Source organism: Salvelinus alpinus, chromosome 36 (assembly GCF_045679555.1).
Source record: "Salvelinus alpinus chromosome 36, SLU_Salpinus.1, whole genome shotgun sequence".
NCBI classification, from domain to species: Eukaryota; Metazoa; Chordata; class Actinopteri; order Salmoniformes; family Salmonidae; genus Salvelinus; species Salvelinus alpinus.
In genome coordinates, this window is record NC_092121.1 from 1143899 (window position 1) to 1164845 (window position 20947).

The window sequence follows — 20947 nt, forward strand, 5'->3', positions numbered from 1 at the left end:
GCAGGGCTGACAAAATGGCCCGAGTGTCTGCGTTTTTTTGTAATTTCATTTCAATTGTGTCCAATTAAGACCTAGACAACCACGTGAGGGGATTTCCTAACTAATCAGTGACCTTAATTGATCAATCAAGTAGAAGGGAGGAGTGAAAATTTGTAAGTCGCTCTGGATAAGAGCGTCTGCTAAATGACTTAAATGTAAATGTAAATGAAAACCTGCAGACACTCAGCCTCCATAGAAAGAGTTTGACATTGTGGGCATAGGGGCTCGGGGTCAATAAGTAACAGCAACCATATTCTGAGCTGGCTCATATCCCACCTCATCAAAGCCCAGTTTATCTTGTATCTTTACGGGGGCCGGGATGTACTCCGAGGGCAGCACATGAGGGTTCCGCACTGACGTGAGAAAGGAGAAAAATGATAGGAATGATAAAGAACTCACATGCCGACCAATAACATTTAGTTAGAGAAGAACGAAAAGCTCCAACTTCCAGCTGTGTTTTCCGATATCCACACTGGCCTACTACTTAGAATTAAGCAATGTATTGAGCAACCATCCTAAGTGGTAACCCAGTGAGACGTCAAAAAGACGTAATTTTAACCAGTTTTGCCTATTCGGATGCTAGTATATGCTAGTATGGACATTAAAGCCGACTACCTTTTGACCTGTGACAATATGACATAACACTCACCATTGACCTCCAACAAGGAATGCAGGAAGCTGTCTGCTTCGTCTGTCAGGGAGTTGTGGGCTCGCAGTGGCACGGGGAAATACCCATAAGTCTCTTTGTTACATAGGAACATCTGCACATCTGAGGAAGAGTAGAGTGTAGAGGGAGAAGAGAAGTTTGTTATTAATGACAAGGTTACTACAAACATTTACGCTTTTCTATGCCTATTCACGCTACAAGTCTCACTGCAGATTAGGTTCTTTGTGTCACACCTCAAAATATCCACCTTCAAAATTAGACACTTACGTATTTATGCAAAAGTGTATTACGATATCTTACACAAAGCATACCCTATGTCCATGAATGGAATTAGAAAAAACAGACTCTGGGAACTAACCACTGTCTGTTAAACCCCCAGGAATTTTGCAAAAAAAACATGCGCAGTGATTTGCCCCCTAGATTTGAGAAATACGTTTCCTGAGGGGCGGGACGGGGGTGGGGCAGGGGTGAAAAGTCTGTAGTCGTAGCCTCAGCTTATTCACCAAGCACCTCGGGAGCCGGAGAGCTGATCTAGAATCCGGTCCTCCCTGTCCATATAATCTTATTCATTACTGTTGTGGAAAACTCAGATCTAAAAAGGCAGCAATCCCGAATAACCACATTACACATACCTGCCATGTAAACAAAATAACAACAGTAGACATACCTGCCATGTGAACAGAATAACAACAGTAGGCCTACCTGCCATGTAAACAAAATAACAACAGTAGACATACCTACCATGTGAACAGAATAACAACAGTAGGCCTACCTGCTATGTGAACAAAATAACAACAGTAGACCTATCTGCCATGTCAACAAAATAACAACAGTAGGCCTACCTTCCATGTGAACAGAATAACAACAGTAGGCCTACTTTTTTTTATTTATTTCACCTTTATTTAACCAGGTAGGCAAATTGAGAACACGTTCTCATTTACAATTGCGACCTGGCCAAGAAAAAGCAAAGCAGTTCGACACATACAACAACACATAGTTACACATGGAGTAAAACAAACATACAGTCAATAATACAGTGAAAAATAAGTCTATATACAATGTGAGCAAGTGAGGTGAGATAAGGGAGGTGAAGGCAAACAAAATATATATATAAATAAATAAAAATATAAAAAGGCCATGGTGGCGAAGTAAATACAATATAGCAAGTTAAAAAAAAAAGTAAAAAAAACACTGGAATGGTTGGTTTGCAGTGGAAGAAAGTGTAAAGTAGAGATAGAAATGATGGGGTGCAAAGGAGCAAAATAAATAAATAAATACAGTAGGTAAAGAGGTAGTTGTTTGGGCTAAATTATAGATGGGCTATGTACAGGTGCAGTAATCTATGAGCTGCTCTGACAGCTGGTGCTTAAAGCTAGTGAGGGAGATAAGTGTTTCCAGTTTCAGAGATTTTTGTAGTTCGTTCCAGTCATTGGCAGCAGAGAACTGGAAGGAGAGGCGGCCAAAGGAAGAATTGGTTTTGGGGGTGACCAGAGAGATATACCTGCTGGAGCGCGTGCTACAGGTAGGTGCTGCTATGGTGACCAGCGAGCTGAGATAAGGGGGGACTTTACCTAGCAGGGTCTTGTAGATGACCTGGAGCCAGTGGGTTTGGCGACGAGTATGAAGCGAGGGCCAGCCAACGAGAGTGTACAGGTCGCAGTGGTGGGTAGTATATGGGGCTTTGGTGACAAAACGGATGGCACTGTGATAGACTGCATCCAATTTATTGAGTAGGGTTTTGGAGGCTATTTTGTAAATGACATCACCGAAGTCGAGGATTGGTAGGATGGTCAGTTTTACAAGGGTATGTTTGGCAGCATGAGTGAAGGATGCTTTGTTGCAGAATAGGAAGCCAATTCTAGATTTAACTTTGGATTGGAGATGTTTGATGTGAGTCTGGAAGGAGAGTTTACAGTCTAACCAGACACCTAGGTATTTGTAGTTGTCCACATATTCTAAGTCAGAGCCGTCCAGAGTAGTGATGTTGGACAGGCGGGCAGGTGCAGGCAGCGATCGGTTGAAGAGCATGCATTTAGTTTTACTTGTATTTAAGAGCAATTGGAGGCCACGGAAGGAGAGTTGTATGGCATTGAAGCTCGCCTGGAGGGTTGTTAACACAGTGTCAAAAGAAGGGCCAGAAGTATACAGAATAGTGTCGTCTGCGTAGAGGTGGATCAGAGAATCACCAGCAGCAAGAGCGACATCATTGATGTATACAGAGAAGAGAGTCGGTCCAAGAATTGAACCCTGTGGCACCCCCATAGAGACTGCCAGAGGCCCGGACAACAGACCTTCCGATTTGACACACTGAACTCGATCAGAGAAGTAGTTGGTGAACCAGGCGAGGCAATCATTAGAGAAACCAAGGCTGTCGAGTCTGCCGATGAGGATGTGGTGATTGACAGAGTCAAAAGCCTTGGCCAGGTCAATGAATACGGCTGCACAGTATTGTTTCCTATCGATGGCGGTTAAGATATCGTTTATGACCTTGAGCGTGGCTGAGGTGCACCCATGACCAGCTCTGAAACCAGATTGCATAGCGGAGAAGGTATGGTGGGATTCGAAATGGTCGGTAATCAGTTTGTTGACTTGGCTTTCGAAGACCTTAGAAAGGCAGGGTAGGATAGATATAGGTCTGTAGCTGTTAGGGTCAAGAGTGTCCACCCCTTTGAAGAGGGGGATAACCGCAGCTGCTTTCCAATCTTTGGGAATCTCAGACGACACGAAAGAGAGGTTGAAAAGGCTAGTATTAGGGGTGGCAACAATTTCAGCAGATAGTTTTAGAAAGAAAGGGTCCAGATTATCTAGCCCGGCTGATTTGTAAGGGTCCAGATTTTGCAGCTCTTTCAGAACATCAGCTGACTGTATTTGGGAGAAAGAGAAAGGGGAAGGCTTGGGCGAGTAGCAGAGGGGAGAGCAGTGCTGTTGACCGGGGTAGGGGTAGCCAGGTGGAAAGCATGGCCAGCCGTAGAAAAATGCTTATTGAAATTCTCAATTATAGTGGATTTGTCGGTGGTGACAGTGTTTCCTATCTTCAGTGCAGTTGGAAGCTGGGAGGAGGTGTTCTTATTCTCCATGGACTTTACAGTGTCCCAGAACTTTTTTGAATTTGTGTTGCAGGAAGCAAATTTCTGCTTGAAAAAGCTAGCCTTGGCTTTTCTAACTGCCTGTGTATATTGGTTTCTAGCTTCCCTGAAAAGTTGCATATCACGGGGGCTGTTCGATGCTAATGCAGAACGCCATAGGATGTTTTTCTGTTGGTTAAGGGCAGTCAGGTCAGGAGAGAACCAAGGGCTATATCTGTTCCTGGTTCTAAATTTCTTGAATGGGGCATGCTTATTCAAGATGGTGAGGAAGGCATTTAAAAAAAATATCCAGGCATCCTCTACTGACGGGATGAGATCAATATCCTTCCAGGATACCTCGGCCAGGTCGATTAGAAAGGCCTGCTCGCTGAAGTGTTTCAGGGAGCGTTTGACAGTGATGAGTGGAGGTCGTTTGACCGCTGACCCATTACGGATGCAGGCAATGAGGCAGTGATCGCTGAGATCTTGGTTGAAAACAGCAGAGGTGTATTTGGAGGGCAAGTTGGTTAGGATGATATCTATGAGGGTACCCGTGTTTACGGAATTGGGGTGGTACCTGGTAGGTTCGTTGATAATTTGTGTGAGATTGAGGGCATCAAGCTTAGATTGTAGGATGGCTGGGGTGTTAAGCATGTTCAAATTTAGGTCGCCTAGCAGCACGAGCTCTGAAGATAGATGGGGGGCAATCAGTTCACATATGGTGTCCAGAGCACAGCTGGGGGCAGAGGGTGGTCTATAGCAGGCGGCAACGGTGAGAGACTTGTTTTTAGAGAGGTGGATTTTTAAAAGTAGAAGTTCAAATTGTTTGGGAACAGACCTGGATAGTAAAACAGAACTCTGCAGGCAATCTTTGCAGTAGATTGCAACACCGCCCCCTTTGGCCGTTCTATCTTGTCTGAAAATCTTGTAGTTGGGGATGAAAATGTCAGAATTTTTGGTGGTCTTTCTAAGCCAGGATTCAGACACGGCTAAAACATCCGGGTTGGCAGAGTGTGCTAAAGCAGTGAACAAAACAAACTTAGGGAGGAGGCTTCTAATGTTAACATGCATGAAACCAAGGCTATTACGGTTACAGAAGTCATCAAAAGAGAGCGCCTGGGGAATAGGAGTGGAGCTAGGTACTGCAGGGCCTGGATTCACCTCTACATCACCAGAGGAACAGAGGAGGAGTAGGATAAGGGTACGGCTAAAAGCTATGAGAATTGGTCGTCTAGAACGTCTAGAACAGAGAGTAAAAGGACGTTTCTGGGGGCGATAAAATAGCTTCAAGGAATAATGTACAGACAAAGGTATGGTAGGATGTGAATACAGTGGAGGTAAACCTAGGTATTGAGTGATGATGAGAGAGATATTGTCTCTAGAAACATCATTGAAACCAGGTGATGTCATCGCATATGTGGGTGGTGGAACTGAAAAGTTGGATATGGTATAGTGAGCAGGGCTAGAGGCTCTACAGTGAAATAAGCCAATAAACACTAACCAGAACAGCAATGGACAAGGCATATTTACATTAAGGAGAGGCATGCTTAATCGAGTGATCAATAAGGGTCCAGTGAGTAGAGGTTGGTTGGGGTCACGGCGATCCAGACAGCTGGCCGGGTAGATGGCTATCGGTAGCAAGATAGCATAGGATGGAGGTCTATTTTTAGACACCTCGTGCGTTTCCGTCGGTAGATTAGTGGGGTTCCGTGTGGTAGAGGGGATCAATCCAATTGGCAAAATAGATATAGTGACCCAAGAAAAAGAAATTGTCCGATATACTTATTCAGATAGCAGCCGATAAGACAGCTAACGATTAGCGGGCCCCAGATGAGCGTTCAGGTAACGTCGCGACGGAGGTGCCAGTTGGATAACTCCCTCGGGCAGATAACGTCGGCAGTCAGTCGTGAAGGCCCGGTGGGGCTCCGTATCTGCAGCAAAAAAAAAAAAAAAAAAAAAAACGGGTCCGGATAGGTGACTGTAGCCCAGGAATGGCTGATGGAACTCCTCAGCTGGCTAGCTCCGGAATGATTTAAGTTTGCTCCGGGATCGACGTAAGCCAATAGTCACACGGTTTGCAGCTAGCTAGCTGCGAAATCAAGGTGCAAATGTCCAGAGCCTGCGGCTGAAATCCGGGGTAACTGAGAGAAAAAAAAGGCCCGGTATGCTCCGGTACGAGTCGCGTTGCACAAAAGTGCCGGTAGATTATCGAGCTAAAGGAATAGCTGATGACCACAAAACGTGGGCAGCTGAAACACCAACGCTAGCCAGCAAACCGGCTAACTTCTGGGCAGCTTCAGATTAGCTTCTGGCTAGCTTTCGGCTAGCTTCTGGTTAGCTTTCTGGCTAGCTTCTGATTAGCCCCTGGCTAGCTTCTGATTAGCCCCTGGCTAGCTTCCACTGTGGATTTTCAGATTTGAGGTAAATAATACTTTTTTTGTAATTGGTGAGGCGGGTTGCAGGAAAGCTTTTGCAGGAAAGCTTTTGTAGTTGAGTTCTTGGATAATAAAATATATAAAAGATATGCGAAGAAAGGTGTAAATATATATATATACAGGACACGACAATACGAGGACAGAAATTACGTCTGAACTGCTAAGCCATCTTGGAACAAGATGCCATGTGAACAGAATAACAACAGTAGACCTATCTGCCATGTCAACAAAATAACAACAGTAGGCCTACCTGCCATGTAAACAAAATAACAACAGTAGACATACCTGCCATGTGAACAGAATAACAACAGTAGGCCTACCTGCTATGTGAACAGAATAACAACAGTAGACCTATCTGCCATGTCAACAAAATAACAACAGTAGACCTATCTGCTATGTGAACAAAATAACAACAGTAGGCCTACCTGCCATGTAAACAGAATAACAACAGGACACGACAATACGACAACAGGACACGACAATACGAGGACAGAAATGACGTCTGAACTGCTAAGCCATCTTGGAACAAGATGCCATGTGAACAGAATAACAACAGTAGACCTATCTGCCATGTCAACAAAATAACAACAGTAGGCCTACCTGCCATGTAAACAAAATAACAACAGTAGACATACCTGCCATGTGAACAGAATAACAACAGTAGGCCTACCTGCTATGTGAACAGAATAACAACAGTAGACCTATCTGCCATGTCAACAAAATAACAACAGTAGACCTATCTGCTATGTGAACAAAATAACAACAGTAGGCCTACCTGCCATGTAAACAGAATAACAACAGTAGACCTATCTGCCATGTCAACAAAATAACAACAGTAGGCCTACCTGCTATGTGAACAAAATAACAACAGTAGGCCTACCTGCTATGTGAACAAAATAACAACAGTAGGCCTACCTGCCATGTAAACAAAATAACAACAGTAGACATACCTGCCATGTGAACAGAATAACAACAGTAGGCCTACCTGCCATGTCAACAAAATAACAACAGTAGTCCTACCTGCCATGTCAACAGAATAACAACAGTAGTCATACCTGCCATGTGAACAGAATAACAACAGTAGACCTACCTGCCATGTCAACAAAATAACAACAGTAGGCCTACCTGCCATGTAAACAAAATAACAACAGTAGACATACCTGCCATGTGAACAGAATAACAACAGTAGGCCTACCTGCTATGTGAACAGAATAACAACAGTAGACCTATCTGCCATGTCAACAAAATAACAACAGTAGACCTATCTGCTATGTGAACAAAATAACAACAGTAGGCCTACCTGCCATGTAAACAGAATAACAACAGTAGACCTATCTGCCATGTCAACAAAATAACAACAGTAGGCCTACCTGCTATGTGAACAAAATAACAACAGTAGGCCTACCTGCTATGTGAACAAAATAACAACAGTAGGCCTACCTGCCATGTAAACAAAATAACAACAGTAGACATACCTGCCATGTGAACAGAATAACAACAGTAGGCCTACCTGCCATGTCAACAAAATAACAACAGTAGTCCTACCTGCCATGTCAACAGAATAACAACAGTAGTCATACCTGCCATGTGAACAGAATAACAACAGTAGACCTACCTGCCATGTGAACAGAATAACAACAGTAGACCTACCTGCCATGTGAACAGAATAACAACAGTAGGCCTACCTGCGATGTGAACAGAATAACAACAGTAGTCCTACCTGCCATGTGAACAGAATAACAACAGTAGGCCTACCTGCCATGGGAGCATAGAGGGCAAACACAATGAAGTGTACCAAATCATTATCATGCTGTATGTGAAAGCTACCAAACAGGATAAAAGAGAGAGAACACATTAACAGTACCTGCCATGCGAGCGGAGAAGGCGAAGACAATGATGTCATCGAAGGCCCAGCTGTAGTCTGGGTGAGGGGGGTGGAAGGCCAGCTGGCGTGACGCCTCCTTCCTCAAGTCAATCAGGAAGGTGGAGTGCACCATGGGAACCGCGAAGCATCCTTTACGCACCTGCTTTCTCATAGGGATGTAGGCCGGGGTGCGCTTATAGTAACCCTGGAGGAGGCAGAGGTGTTTGGAATACGATGAGTACTTCTGTTTCAATCAAGGTTATTGTGCTAACGCTTTAGTGCATGATTACACGCAAAGTATCTGGGAGGACATGACAGCACGCGCAAACACACACACCACACAAATAGTAGCGTACCTGGGAGGTCATGCCACACCAGAAGTTGGAGTAGGCTGCACGGGACTCTAACATGGGAGCTACGATGGTCTTGTTCTCCTTGATTAGCTTCCACAGTACATTAGGATTGGTCAATAGGTTATCACAGTCCACCACCTAGACAGGAGAGAGTGGAAAAGCGTGTGAGTGAGTGTGTGTGTGTGATGGAAGGGGGAGAGGGAACAGTGAGACACATTATCCACTTCAAGCTTTAAAAATCACTCTGCAACATGCAACATCAATCCTCTCTAGTGACACTTTGAACAATGGATGTCATTGTAGCGGCAGCCTACGTCCAGCCACCAGAATCAGTGTTAGAAAGAGGAGGCAGCACAGGCCACAGCCTTGGGTTCAAATAGTATTTGTTTTCATTCATAAACTTTAGCAGCTCTATTTTAACCCAGTTCTAATTGCACAACATTACTGAAGACAAAAGGCACATTTCAAGAACAAAACGACCTCATCTGTGTTTTCACTCCATCATAAAAGTATACCCTTGCGAGTCCTGGACAATGTGTTCATGCTTAGGGGTGCAAGAATAGAACTCAAAGCTGTCATATTTAAGATTCTGGCAGGTTTATTCCAGAATGGTAAATAGTAACACCAAGCCAGATGAATTGGTTTACTCTAAACCAGAAGTGAGATAGGAAAGCATGACTCTCGCTGTTCTCTTATTGCGTTATTGTTCTTATAAGGAGAAGTCTTCGTCTCTGTAAAATAGGGCGGGTCGTCATGGAGAAAGACTTGACTATTCCAAATGGCACCCTATTCCCTACATAGTGCACGGCTTTTGACCAGGGCCAATCTACGTCACAAATGGCACCCTATTCCCTACACACTATGTAGGGAATAGGGTGCCGTTGGGATTGCACCCTGTTTATCTGTAAAAGAGGGTGGGGTCGTCATGGAGACTGGAGAAAGAAGTACCATGAAGTAGTCTGCCCACATGTCTCTTGCGGAGTCCAGTGCTGCCTGCCGTAGCTTCATCACGTGTGCGTAGCGGAGGTTGGTCCACTGCTTTGGGCTGTCTGCATCCTGGTACTCTCTGAGGGACAAACATAAACAAACAGGACATTCAGTACATCCTCTCTGGGAACAATTTACAGCAAGGTGCCTCTCCGTAACACTTTACATTAAGGTGCCTCTCCGTAACACTTTACATTAAGGTGCCTCTCCGTAACACTTTACATTAAGGTGCCTCTCCGTAACACTTTACATGAAGGTGCCTCTCTGTAACACTTTACATTAAGGTGCCTCTCCGTAACACTTTACATTAAGGTGCCTCTCCGTAACACTTTACATTTAAGGTGCCTCTCCGTAACACTTTGCAGAAAAGCTCCTCTCTGTAACACTTTACATTAAGGTGCCTCTCCGTAACACTTTACATTTAAGGTGCCTCTCCGTAACACTTTGCAGAAAAGCTCCTCTCTGTAACAATTTACAGCAAGGTGCCTCTCCGTAACACTTTACATTAAGGTGCCTCTCCGTAACACTTTACATGAAGGTGCCTCTCCGTAACATTTTACATTAAGGTGCCTCTCTGTAACAATTTACATGAAGGTGCCTCTCCGTAAGACTTTACATGAAGGTGCCTCTCCGTAACACTTTACATTAAGGTGCCTCTCTGTAACAATTTACAGCAAGGTGCCTCTCCGTAACACTTTACATGAAGGTGCCTCTCCGTAACACTTTACATGAAGGTGCCTCTCTGTAACAATTTACAGCAAGGTGCCTCTCCGTAACACTTTACATGAAGGTGCCTCTCCGTAACACTTTACATGAAGGTGCCTCTCCGTAACACTTTACATGAAGGTGCCTCTCTGTAACAATTTACAGCAAGGTGCCTCTCCGTAACACTTTACATGAAGGTGCCTCTCCGTAACACTTTACATGAAGGTGCCTCTCCGTAACACTTTACATTAAGGTGCCTCTCCGTAACACTTTACATTAAGGTGCCTCTCCGTAACACTTTACATTAAGGTGCCTCTCCGTAACACTTTACATTAAGGTGCCTCTCCGTAACACTTTACATTAAGGTGCCTCTCCGTAACACTTTACATGAAGGTGCCTCTCCGTAACACTTTACATGAAGGTGTCTTTAAGGAGGATGTTAACCTAAGCGTTTATACGTAGTTTGTAGACAGTTAATTTGTAGTTTATAAATCACATATTAACCATCTAGAAATGACTTATAAATGTAATGTAAAGCGTTCCCTCTCCTGAATAAATGACACAGACAGATACAGAAACACACACAGTTTATAAAGTGAACATGAGAGGAACTCACGTGGGCTCCTCCTGCGGCCTCCACTCCACATAGTGGTAGAGTTTTTGTACCTTGACGAGCCAGTCACGCAGGATGGCTGTAGTGTTGTCCACATTGTGGTCCGTCGCTACCCTGTACAACACAGAGACAGAGGCACATTATTATTACAGGCATGATTCATTTGTTCTTTTTCTGGTCAACAGTGTAAGGGGTAATAAGCACACAGACACACAGACGTTTATAGGAGCAGTGGCGTTTGGAAGTAGACCTGAGTAAAGTAGAGACAGTGAATGTGAAAGATCATATCAGGGCTCAGATGACAGTACTTCAGTGTTCACTTCAATTTGGCCTATTGTCAGGAGCCGTGGGATACTGACTCCAGCATTGAATTCCATACAAGCAAGTACACCCATACCAAAGCAGCTCTAATATCCACCACCCATCCTTGCCGGTTTACTAAAAAACTGAAAATATACTAAATAAGCAAGAATGCTGGGGAAGTGAAACTTGATGGTTATTAGCTACTGAAAAGGACTGTGTGTGTTTGAGAGACTTCTTGTGCCAGACTGACAGTTTGCGTGCCTGATTCCATTCTGCTGAGGTTCCAACTGAAACCACATCAGTTTGGGCCGCCTGGCTCGTTGCGAACTATGTGAAGACCATTTCTTCCAAACAAAGACCGTAATTAATTTGCCAGAATTGTGACATAACATTGAAGGTTGTGCAATGTAACAGCAATATTTAGACTTAGGGATGCCACTCGTTAGATAAAATACGGAACGGTTCCGTATTTCACTGAAAGATTTGACCATATTATGACCCAAGGCTCGTATTTCTGTGTGTTATTATGTTATAATTAAGTCTATGATTTGATATTTAATTGAGCGGTGGTAGTCAGCAGCATGCTCGTAAGCATTCATTCAAACAGCACTTTTCTGCATTTGCCAACAGCTCTTCGCTGTGCTTCAAGCATTGAGCTGTTTATGACTTCAAGCCTATCAACTCCCGAGATTAGGCTGATGTAACCGATGTGAAATGGCTAGCTAGTTAGCGGGGTGTGCGCTAATAGCGTTTCAATCAGTGACGTCACTCGCTCTGAGACCTTGAAGTAGTTGTTCCCCTTGCTCTGCAAGGGCCACGTCTTTTGTGGAGTGATGGGTAACAATGCTTCGAGGGTGGCTGTTGTCGATGTGTCCCTGGTTCGAGCCCAGATAGGGGCGAGGAGCGGGTCGGAAGCTATACTGTTACACTGGCAATACTATAGTGCCTATAAGAACATCCAATAGTCAAAGGTTAATGAAATACAAATGGAATAGAGAGAAATAGTCCTATAATTCCTATAATAACTACAACCTAAAACTTCTTACCTGGGAATATTGAAGACTCATGTTAAAAGGAACCACCAGCTTTCAAATGGTCTCATGTTCTGAGCAAGGAACTTAGACGTTAGCTTTATTACATGGCACATATTGCACTTTTACTTTCTTCTCCAACACTTTGTTTTTGCATTATTTAAACCAAATTGAACATGTTTCATTATTTATTTGAGGCTAAATAGATTTTATTGATGTATTATATTAAGTAAAAATAAAAGTGTTCATTAAGTATTGTTGTAATTGTCATTATTACAAATAAATAAATATAAATCGGCCGATTAATCGGTATCGACTTTTTTTGGTCCGCCAACAATCGGTATCGGCGTTGAAAAATCATAATCGGTCGACCTCTAGTATTGATGCCTCTAACGCTGCGATGCAGTGCCATAGACCGCTGCGCCACTCAGGAGGCAGGCCTTTTTTAGTCTATCGGCTATTGGCCCATCTCTATCGGCTTTGCTGATAGTCCCTCTGCATAGCATAACAGCAGCTATGCCAGCCGACACTCACCGTCTGAGCCAGATGCACTGCACAATGCAAATGAATGTCTAGCTGGGAAAATCAGCAGCAAGCTAGCTCATTCTCCAAAAGAAAGGTGGAGTATTGAGAAATGGATGAATTGACACAGTGACAAAAATCTAATTATTTTTGCTAATTCAGTAATAATAAGGTAATCTACTCACTTTCGCATACGCTGATTCATGGACCGTCTATATCCGGGTTGCATCCGGTTTACATGGACCAACATCACGTCACTAGCACTCAGTGTGCACAGAGAGTAGCGCGAGGAGCGATGACGTCAACACATCATCCAAAAATATGTCAGACGAATATAAAATGGTGAGTGATGAAAAAACAATTGGCCTCAGCGAAAATTATTTGAATAATTCAATGGATGTTTTATGCACAAAGCAATGACTAAAATGTCGTATTAGGAATTTTCGAATCTGACTTCTCTATGTGGCCGTGTACGGAAATCGTCTTTTTGGGCCGGGGCATTAGTTAAACTGTAAACCTATGCAAAACTGTAGGAGCAGTCAAAACCATGCTTCTAGAACATAAAACCCTGAAATTAATACAGGTTTAGGAGATATTATACATTGTGTACTATGAAATAATATCAGTCACTTAAATTGACCTTTTATGAATTATAAAGCTTTTTATGCTTCATTTTAATAAAATAATTTTAAAAAAGTGACGTATAACAAAACGTATAAGATCTCCTAAGCCTGTGTTTACCAGAGGCCTATCAAAAAAAAATAAAAAAAATCATTCATTTTCTCATACCCTTTGTCCAATGAACTATGGCGGAGTTAGGGTTGGGTTGGCGCCCCCCCTTGGGTTGTGCCGTGGCGGAGATCTTTGTGGGCTATACTCGGCCTTGTCTCAGGATGGTAAGTTGGTGGTTGAAGGTATCCCTCTAGTGGTGTGGGGGCTGTGCTTTGGCAAAAAGGTTGGGGTTGTATCCTGCCTGTTTGGCCCTGTCCGGGGGTATCATTGGATGGGGCCACAGTGTCTCCTGACCCCTCCTGTCTCAGCCTCCAGTATTTATGCTGCAGTAGTTTATGTGTCGGGGGGCTAGGGTCAGTCTGTTATATCTGGAGTACTTCTCCTGTCTTATCCGGTGTCCTATGTGAATTTAAGTATGCTCTCTCTAATCCTCTCTTTCTTTCTCTCTCTCTCGGAGGACCTGAGCCCTAGGACCATGCCTCAGGACTACCTGGCATGATGACTCCTTGCTGTCCCCAGTCCACCTGGCCGTGCTGCTGCTCCAGTTTCAACTGTTCTGCCTGCGGCTATGGAATCCTGACCTGTTCACCGGACGTGCTACCTTTCCCAGACCTGCTGTTTTCAACTCTCTAGAGACAGCAGGAGCGGTAGAGATTCTCTCAATGATCGGCTATGAAAAGCCAACTGACATTTACTCCTAAGGTGCTGACTTGTTGCACCCTCGACAACTACTGTGATTATTATTATTTGACCATGCTGGTCATTTATGAACATTTGAACATCTTGGCCATGTTCTGTTATAATCTCCACCCGGCACAGCCAGAAGAGGACTGGCCACCCCTCATAGCCTGGTTCCTCTCTAGGTTTCTTCCTAGGTTTTGGCCTTTCTAGGGAGTTTTTCCTAGCCACCGTGCTTCTACACCTGCATTGCTTGCTGTTTGGGGTTTTAGGCTAGGTTTCTGTACAGCACTTTGATGATGTAAGAAGGGCTATATAAATAAATTTGATTTGATTTTGATTTAGTGCCTACAAAAATAGGTCTTTACTATTGCTCTCTTGCTGGCTAGATAAACATGGTGCTAAGATATCAGATAGGAGCTAATAGCAAATGTGGCTAGCTAGCTATATGCACCATTTTCGGCAACGAGCCACCTGACTTGCTGAGTAAAGTTAGCTATTTACTGGTTTGCTGATCTGACCAGCCGCAATCGTATCCGTATATTGACGTGCATCATTGTTTCATAGTTTTTCCTACCTTCGTAAGATATTATGCACATTTATGGCTTAGTAGCAAATGTCATCGCCATTGAGCTAGTTCTCATTGTAGCAGTAAACAGCACCAAGTGATGGCTATTTAACAGTCTGATGGCCTTGAGATAGTACTATACTTCCGGCGCCGAAAAGAGATGGCCGCCTCGCTTCGCGTTCCTTGGAAAATATGCAGTATTTTGTTTTTTTATGTGTTATTTCTTACATCGGTACCCCAGGTAATCTTAGGTTTCATTACATACAGTCGGGAGGAACTACTGAATATACGATTAACGTCAACTCATCATCGTTCCTACCAGGAATATGACTTTCCCGAAACGGATCCAGTGTTTTGCCTTCCACCCAATACAATGGATCTGATCCCAGCCGGCGACCCTGTGCGACGCCGAAAAAGGGGCAAACGAGGCGGTCTCGTGGTCAGGCTTCGGAGACGGGCACATCGCGCTCCACTCCCTAGCATACTACTCGCCAATGTCCAGTCTCTTGACAATAAGGTTGATGAAATCCGAGCACGGGTAGCATTCCAGAGAGACATCAGGGATTGCAACGTGCTCTGCTTCACGGAAACATGGCTAACTCAAGGGACGCTAACGGAGTCGGTGCAGCCAGCTGGTTTCTTCATGCATCGCGCCGACAGAAACAAACATCTTTCCGGTAAGAAGAGGGGCGGGGGGGTATGCCTTATGATTAACGAGAAGTGGTGTGATCATCATAACAACACACAGGAACTCAAGTCATTCTGTTCACCTGATCTAGAACTCCTCACAATCAAATGTCGACCGCATTATCTACCAAGGGAATTCTCTTCAATCATAATCACAGCCGTATATATTCCCCCCCAAGCAGACACATCGATGGCCCTGAACGAACTTTATCTGACTCTTTGTAAACTGGAAACCACACACCCTGAGGCTGCATTCATCGTAGCTGGGGATTTTAACAAGGCTAATCTAAAAACAAAACTCCCTAAATTCTATCAGCATATCGATTGTGCTACCAGGGCTGGGAAAACCCTAGATCATTGTTATACTAATTTCCGCGACGCATATAAGGCCCTCCCCCGCCCCCCTTTCGGAAAAGCTGACCACGACTCCATTTTGTTGATTCCAGCCTACAAACAGAAACTCAAACAACAAGCTCCCGCGCTCAGGTCTGTTCAACGCTGGTCCGACCAATCTGAATCCACGCTTCAAGACTGCTTCGATCACGCGGATTGGAATATGTTCCGCATCGCGTCCAACAACAATATTGACGAATATGCTGATTCGGTGAGCGAGTTCATTAGGAAGTGCATTGACGATGTCGTACCCACAGCAACGATTAAAACATTCCCAAACCAGAAACCGTGGATTGACGGCAGCATTCGCGTGAAACTGAAAGCGCGAACCACTGCTTTTAACCAGGGCAAGGTGACCGGAAGCATGACCGAATACAAACAGTGTAGCTATTCTCTCCGCAAGGCAATCAAACAGGCTAAGTCCCAGTACAGAGACAAAATCGAGTCGCAATTCAACAGCTCAGACACAAGAGGTATGTGGCAGGGTCTACAGTCAATCACGGATTACAAAAAGAAAACCAGCCCCGTCGCGGACCAGGATGTCTTGCTCCCAGACAGGCTAAACAACTTTTTTGCCCGCTTTGAGGACAATACAGTGCCACTGACACGGCCCCCTACCAAAACCTGCGGGCTCTCCTTCACTGCAGCCGAGGTGAGTAAAACATTTAAACGTGTTAACCCTCGCAAGGCTGCAGGCCCAGACGGCATTCCCAGCCGCGTCCTCAGAGCATGCGCAGACCAGCTGGCTGGTGTGTTTACGGACATATTCAATCAATCCTTATCCCAGTCTGCTGTTCCCACATGCTTCAAGAGGGCCACCATTGTTCCTGTTCCCAAGAAAGCTAAGGTAACTGAGCTAAACGACTACCGCCCCGTAGCACTCACTTCCGTCATCATGAAGTGCTTTGAGAGACTAGTCAAGGACCATATCACCTCCACCCTACCGGACACCCTAGACCCACTCCAATTTGCTTACCGACCCAATAGGTCCACAGACGACGCAATCGCAACCACACTGCACACTGCCCTAACCCATCTGGACAAGAGGAATACCCATGTTAGAATGCTGTTCATCGATTACAGCTCAGCATTTAACACCATAGTACCCTCCAAACTCGTCATCAAGCTCGAGACCCTGGGTCTCGACCCCGCCCTGTGCAACTGGGTCCTGGACTTCCTGACGGGCCGCCCCCAGGTGGTGAGGGTAGGTAACAACATCTCCACCCCGCTGATCCTCAACACTGGGGCCCCACAAGGGTGCGTTCTGAGCCCTCTCCTGTACTCCCTGTTCACCCACGACTGCGTGGCCATGCACGCCTCCAACTCAATCATCAAGTTTGCGGATGACACTACAGTGGTAGGCTTGATTACCAACAACGACGAGACGGCCTACAGGGAGGAGGTGAGGGCCCTCGGAGTGTGGTGTCAGGAAAATAACCTCACACTCAACGTCAACAAAACAAAGGAGATGATTGTGGACTTCAGGAAACAGCAGAGGGAGCACCCCCCTATCCACATCAACGGGACAGTAGTGGAGAAGGTGGAAAGTTTTAAGTTCCTCGGTGTACACATCACGGACAAACTGAATTGGTCCACCCACACAGACAGCGTTGTGAAGAAGGCGCAGCAGCGCCTCTTCAACCTCAGGAGGCTGAAGAAATTCGGCTTGTCACCAAAAGCACTCACAAACTTCTACAGATGCACAATCGAGAGCATCCTGTCGGGCTGTATCACCGCCTGGTACGGCAACTGCTCCGCCCACAACCGTAAGGCTCTCCAGAGGGTAGTGAGGTCTGCAGAACGCATCACCAGGGGCAAACTACCTGCCCTCCAGGACACCTACACCACCCGATGTCACAGGAAGGCCATAAAGATCATCAAGGACAACAACCACCCAAGCCACTGCCTGTTCACCCCGCTATCATCCAGAAGGCGAGGTCAGTACAGGTGCATCAAAGCAGGGACCGAGAGACTGAAAAACAGCTTCTATCTCAAGGCCATCAGACTGTTAAACAGCCACCACTAACATTTAGCGGCCGCTGCCAACATACTGACTCAACTCCAGCCACTTTAAAAATGGGAATTGATGGAAATTATGTAAAAATGTACCACTAGCCACTTTAAACAATGCCACTTAATATAATGTTTACATACCCTACATTACCCATCTCATATGTATATACTGTACTCTATATCATCTACTGCATCTTGCCATCTTTATGTAATACATGTACCACTAGCCACTTTAAACTATGCCACTTTATGTTTACATACCCTACAGTACTCATCTCATATGTATATACCGTACTCTATACCATCTACTGCATCTGCCATGCCGTTCTGTACCACCACTCATTCATATATCTTTATGTACATATTCTTTATCCCTTTACACTTGTGTGTGTGTGTAAGGTAGTAGTTGTGGAATTGTTAGGTTAGATTACTTGTTGGTTATTACTGCATTGTCGGAACTAGAAGCACAAGCATTTCGCTACACTCGCATTAACATCTGCTAACCATGTGTATGTGACTAATAAAATTTGATTTGATTTGATTTAGAAGCTGTTTTTCAGTCTCTCGGTCTCAGCTTTGATGCACCTGTACTGACCTTGCCTTGTGGATGATAACTGGGTGAACAGGCAGTGGCTTGGGTGGTTGTTGTCCTTGATGATCTTTTTAGCCTACCATTCAGACCATTTCAGTTTGTCCGTGATGTGTACACCGAGGAACTTAAAACTTTCCACTTTCTCCACTGCTGTCCCTTCGATGTGGATTGGGGGGTGCTCCCTCTGCTGTTTCCTGAAGTCCACGATCATCTCCTTTGTTTTGTTGACGTTGAGTGAGGTTATTTTCCTGACACCACACTACCAGAGCCCTCATCGTTGATGGTAATAAAGCCTACTACTGTTGTGTCATCTGCAAACTTGATGATTGAGTTGGAGGCGTGCATGGCCACGCAGCCATGGGTGAACAGGGAGTACAGGAAGGGGGCTGTGCATGCACCCTTGTGGGGCCCCAGTGTTGAGGATCCACGAAGTGGAGGTGTTGTTTCCTACCTTCACCACCTGGGGGCGGCCCGTCAGGAAGTCCAGGACCCAATTGCACAGGGCAGGGTTCAGACCCAGGGCCTCGAGCTTGGAGGGTACTATGGTGTTGAATGCTGAGCTATAGTCAATTAGCAGCATTCTTACATAGGTATTCCTCTTTTCCAGATGGGATAGGGCAGTGTGCAGTGTGATGCCGATTGCATCGTCTGTGGACCTATTGGGGCGGTAAGCAAATTGGAGTGGGTCTAGGGTGACAGGTAAGGTGGAGGTGATATGATCCTTGACTAGTCTCTCAAAGCACTTAATGATGACAGAAGTGAGTGCTACCAGGCGATAGTCATTTAGTTCTGTTACCTTTACATTCTTGGGTACAGGGACAATGGTGGCCATCTTAAAGCATGTGTGGACAGCAGACAGGGAAAGGGAGAGATTGAATGTCTGTAAACACACCAGCCAGCTGGTTTGCACATGCTCTGAGAATGTGGCTAGGGATGCCGTCTGGGCCGGGAGCCTTGCGAGGGTTAACACGTCTTAAATGTCTTAAATGTCTCATGTCGGCCACGGAGAAGGAGAGCCCACAGTCCTTGGTAGCTGGGAGCAAGGCGTCAGTGTCTGCGACGTAGCTGGTTTTCCTTTTGTAGTCCGTGATTGTCTGTAGACCCTGCCACATACGTCTCGTGTCTGAGCCGTTGAATTGCGACTCCACTTTCTCTGTACTGACGTTTTGCCTGTTTGATTGCCTTATGGAGGGAATGACCACTCTGTTTGTATTCTGCCATATTCCCAGTCACCTTGCCATGGTTAAATGCGGTGGTTCGCGCTTCAGTTTAGGGTTGAATGCTGCCATCTATCCACGGTTTCTGGTTAGTGTAGGTTTTAGTGGGCACAACATCTCCTATACACTTCTTGATAAAATCAGTAACCGTCTCGGTGTACAAGTCAATATTATTCTCCAAAGCTACCCGGAACATATCCCAGTCTGCGTGATCAAAACAATTTTGAAGCGTGGATTCCGATTGGTCAGACCAGCATTGAATTGTCCTTAGCACGGGTACTTCCTGTTTGAGTTTCTGCCTATAGGAAGGGAGGAGCAAAATGGAGTCGTGGTCAGATTTGCCGAAAGGAGGGCGGGGGAGGGCCTAGTATGCATCCCGAAAGTTGGAGTAGCAATGGTCGAGTGTTTTTCCAGCGCGAGTGCTACAGTCGATATTCTGATAGAATTTAGGAAGCCTTTTCCTCAAATTTACTTTGTTAAAATCCCCCTCTACAATAAATGCAACCTCAGGATATATGGTTTCCAGTTTGCATAAAGTCCAGTGAAGTTCCTTGTCTTAGCAAAGGGTCTGAATACTTATGTAAAAAAAATATATATATAAACGTAAATACATTTTTAAAAACCTGTTTTCGTTTTGTCATTATGTGGTATTGTTTAAAGATTGATGAGGATTTTTTTTTATTGAATCCATTTTAGAATAAGGCTGTAACGTAAGAAAACGTGGAAAAAGTCAAGGGGTCTGAATACTTTCCGAATGCAGGTGAGACAACAACATATCACAATTGTATCAAGTACTTTTCCCCTCAACAAACATTTAAATATATACATTTAGTTAATTTAGCAGACGCTGTTATCACACCATAGTGTATCAGACTTCTGATACCAACGCAGGGTGAACCGCTATAAACATTTTTTATAGAAAAGTATTTTTGTATTTTGAAAATACATTGGAGTGTAGTTCAGCCCAGTGAAATTCCAATTCCAAAATACTTAAAAGTAATTAAAATACGTATTTCAAATACATGCAACAGCAATACTGCCCATTTCGGATCAGTTGTAGGCTAATATAAGTCCCAAATGGAAGACAAATAGATTTTGTTACCTGTAGCACCATAGCTACTCTCCACTGATAAGCCAAAACAAGCTCAATAACTCAATGCATGCACACACTCCTATTGACTATGCATTCACCTGTATTGTGAGAAGGTCTATGCCATCTTAATTTACCAAGTTTATCAAGAGATTTACCATTCAAGTAAAATAGTGTTATGTAGTTAGATTGGTAAAAATAAAGTCAAATGTGTTATTTTAAAATGTATGTATTAACGAATATACACTGCTGTCTCTGGAATATTGTCATCAAAATGTTAAAATGTAATGGATATTGAATATCAGCCTAAAATATCGGCCATCGGCCTCCTTGACCCCCAAAAATTGGTATTGGGCGTAAAAACAAATATCCATATCTATAAGGGCACAAGGC

At 44.5% G+C, this 20947-nt stretch overlaps 1 protein-coding gene across 2 annotated transcripts in view; it reads right to left on the minus strand.

Annotated features, from left to right (window-relative positions):
- The window catches only part of LOC139565329 (procollagen galactosyltransferase 1-like), a 37976-nt gene that overhangs the window by 7714 nt on the left and 9315 nt on the right, over window positions 1-20947 (minus strand). For both annotated transcript variants that reach the window (XR_011672891.1, XM_071385555.1), the window contains exons 2-7: window positions 10732-10842; window positions 9372-9489; window positions 8427-8561; window positions 8071-8275; window positions 689-808; window positions 316-392 (exon numbers count right to left, since the gene is read on the minus strand). Coding sequence is in view for 1 of the 2 variants with exons in the window: in XM_071385555.1 (XP_071241656.1) it covers window positions 316-392; window positions 689-808; window positions 8071-8275; window positions 8427-8561; window positions 9372-9489; window positions 10732-10842 (766 nt within the window). In the remaining variant the exon portion in view is untranslated. The remainder of the gene's footprint in view (window positions 1-315; window positions 393-688; window positions 809-8070; window positions 8276-8426; window positions 8562-9371; window positions 9490-10731; window positions 10843-20947) is intronic.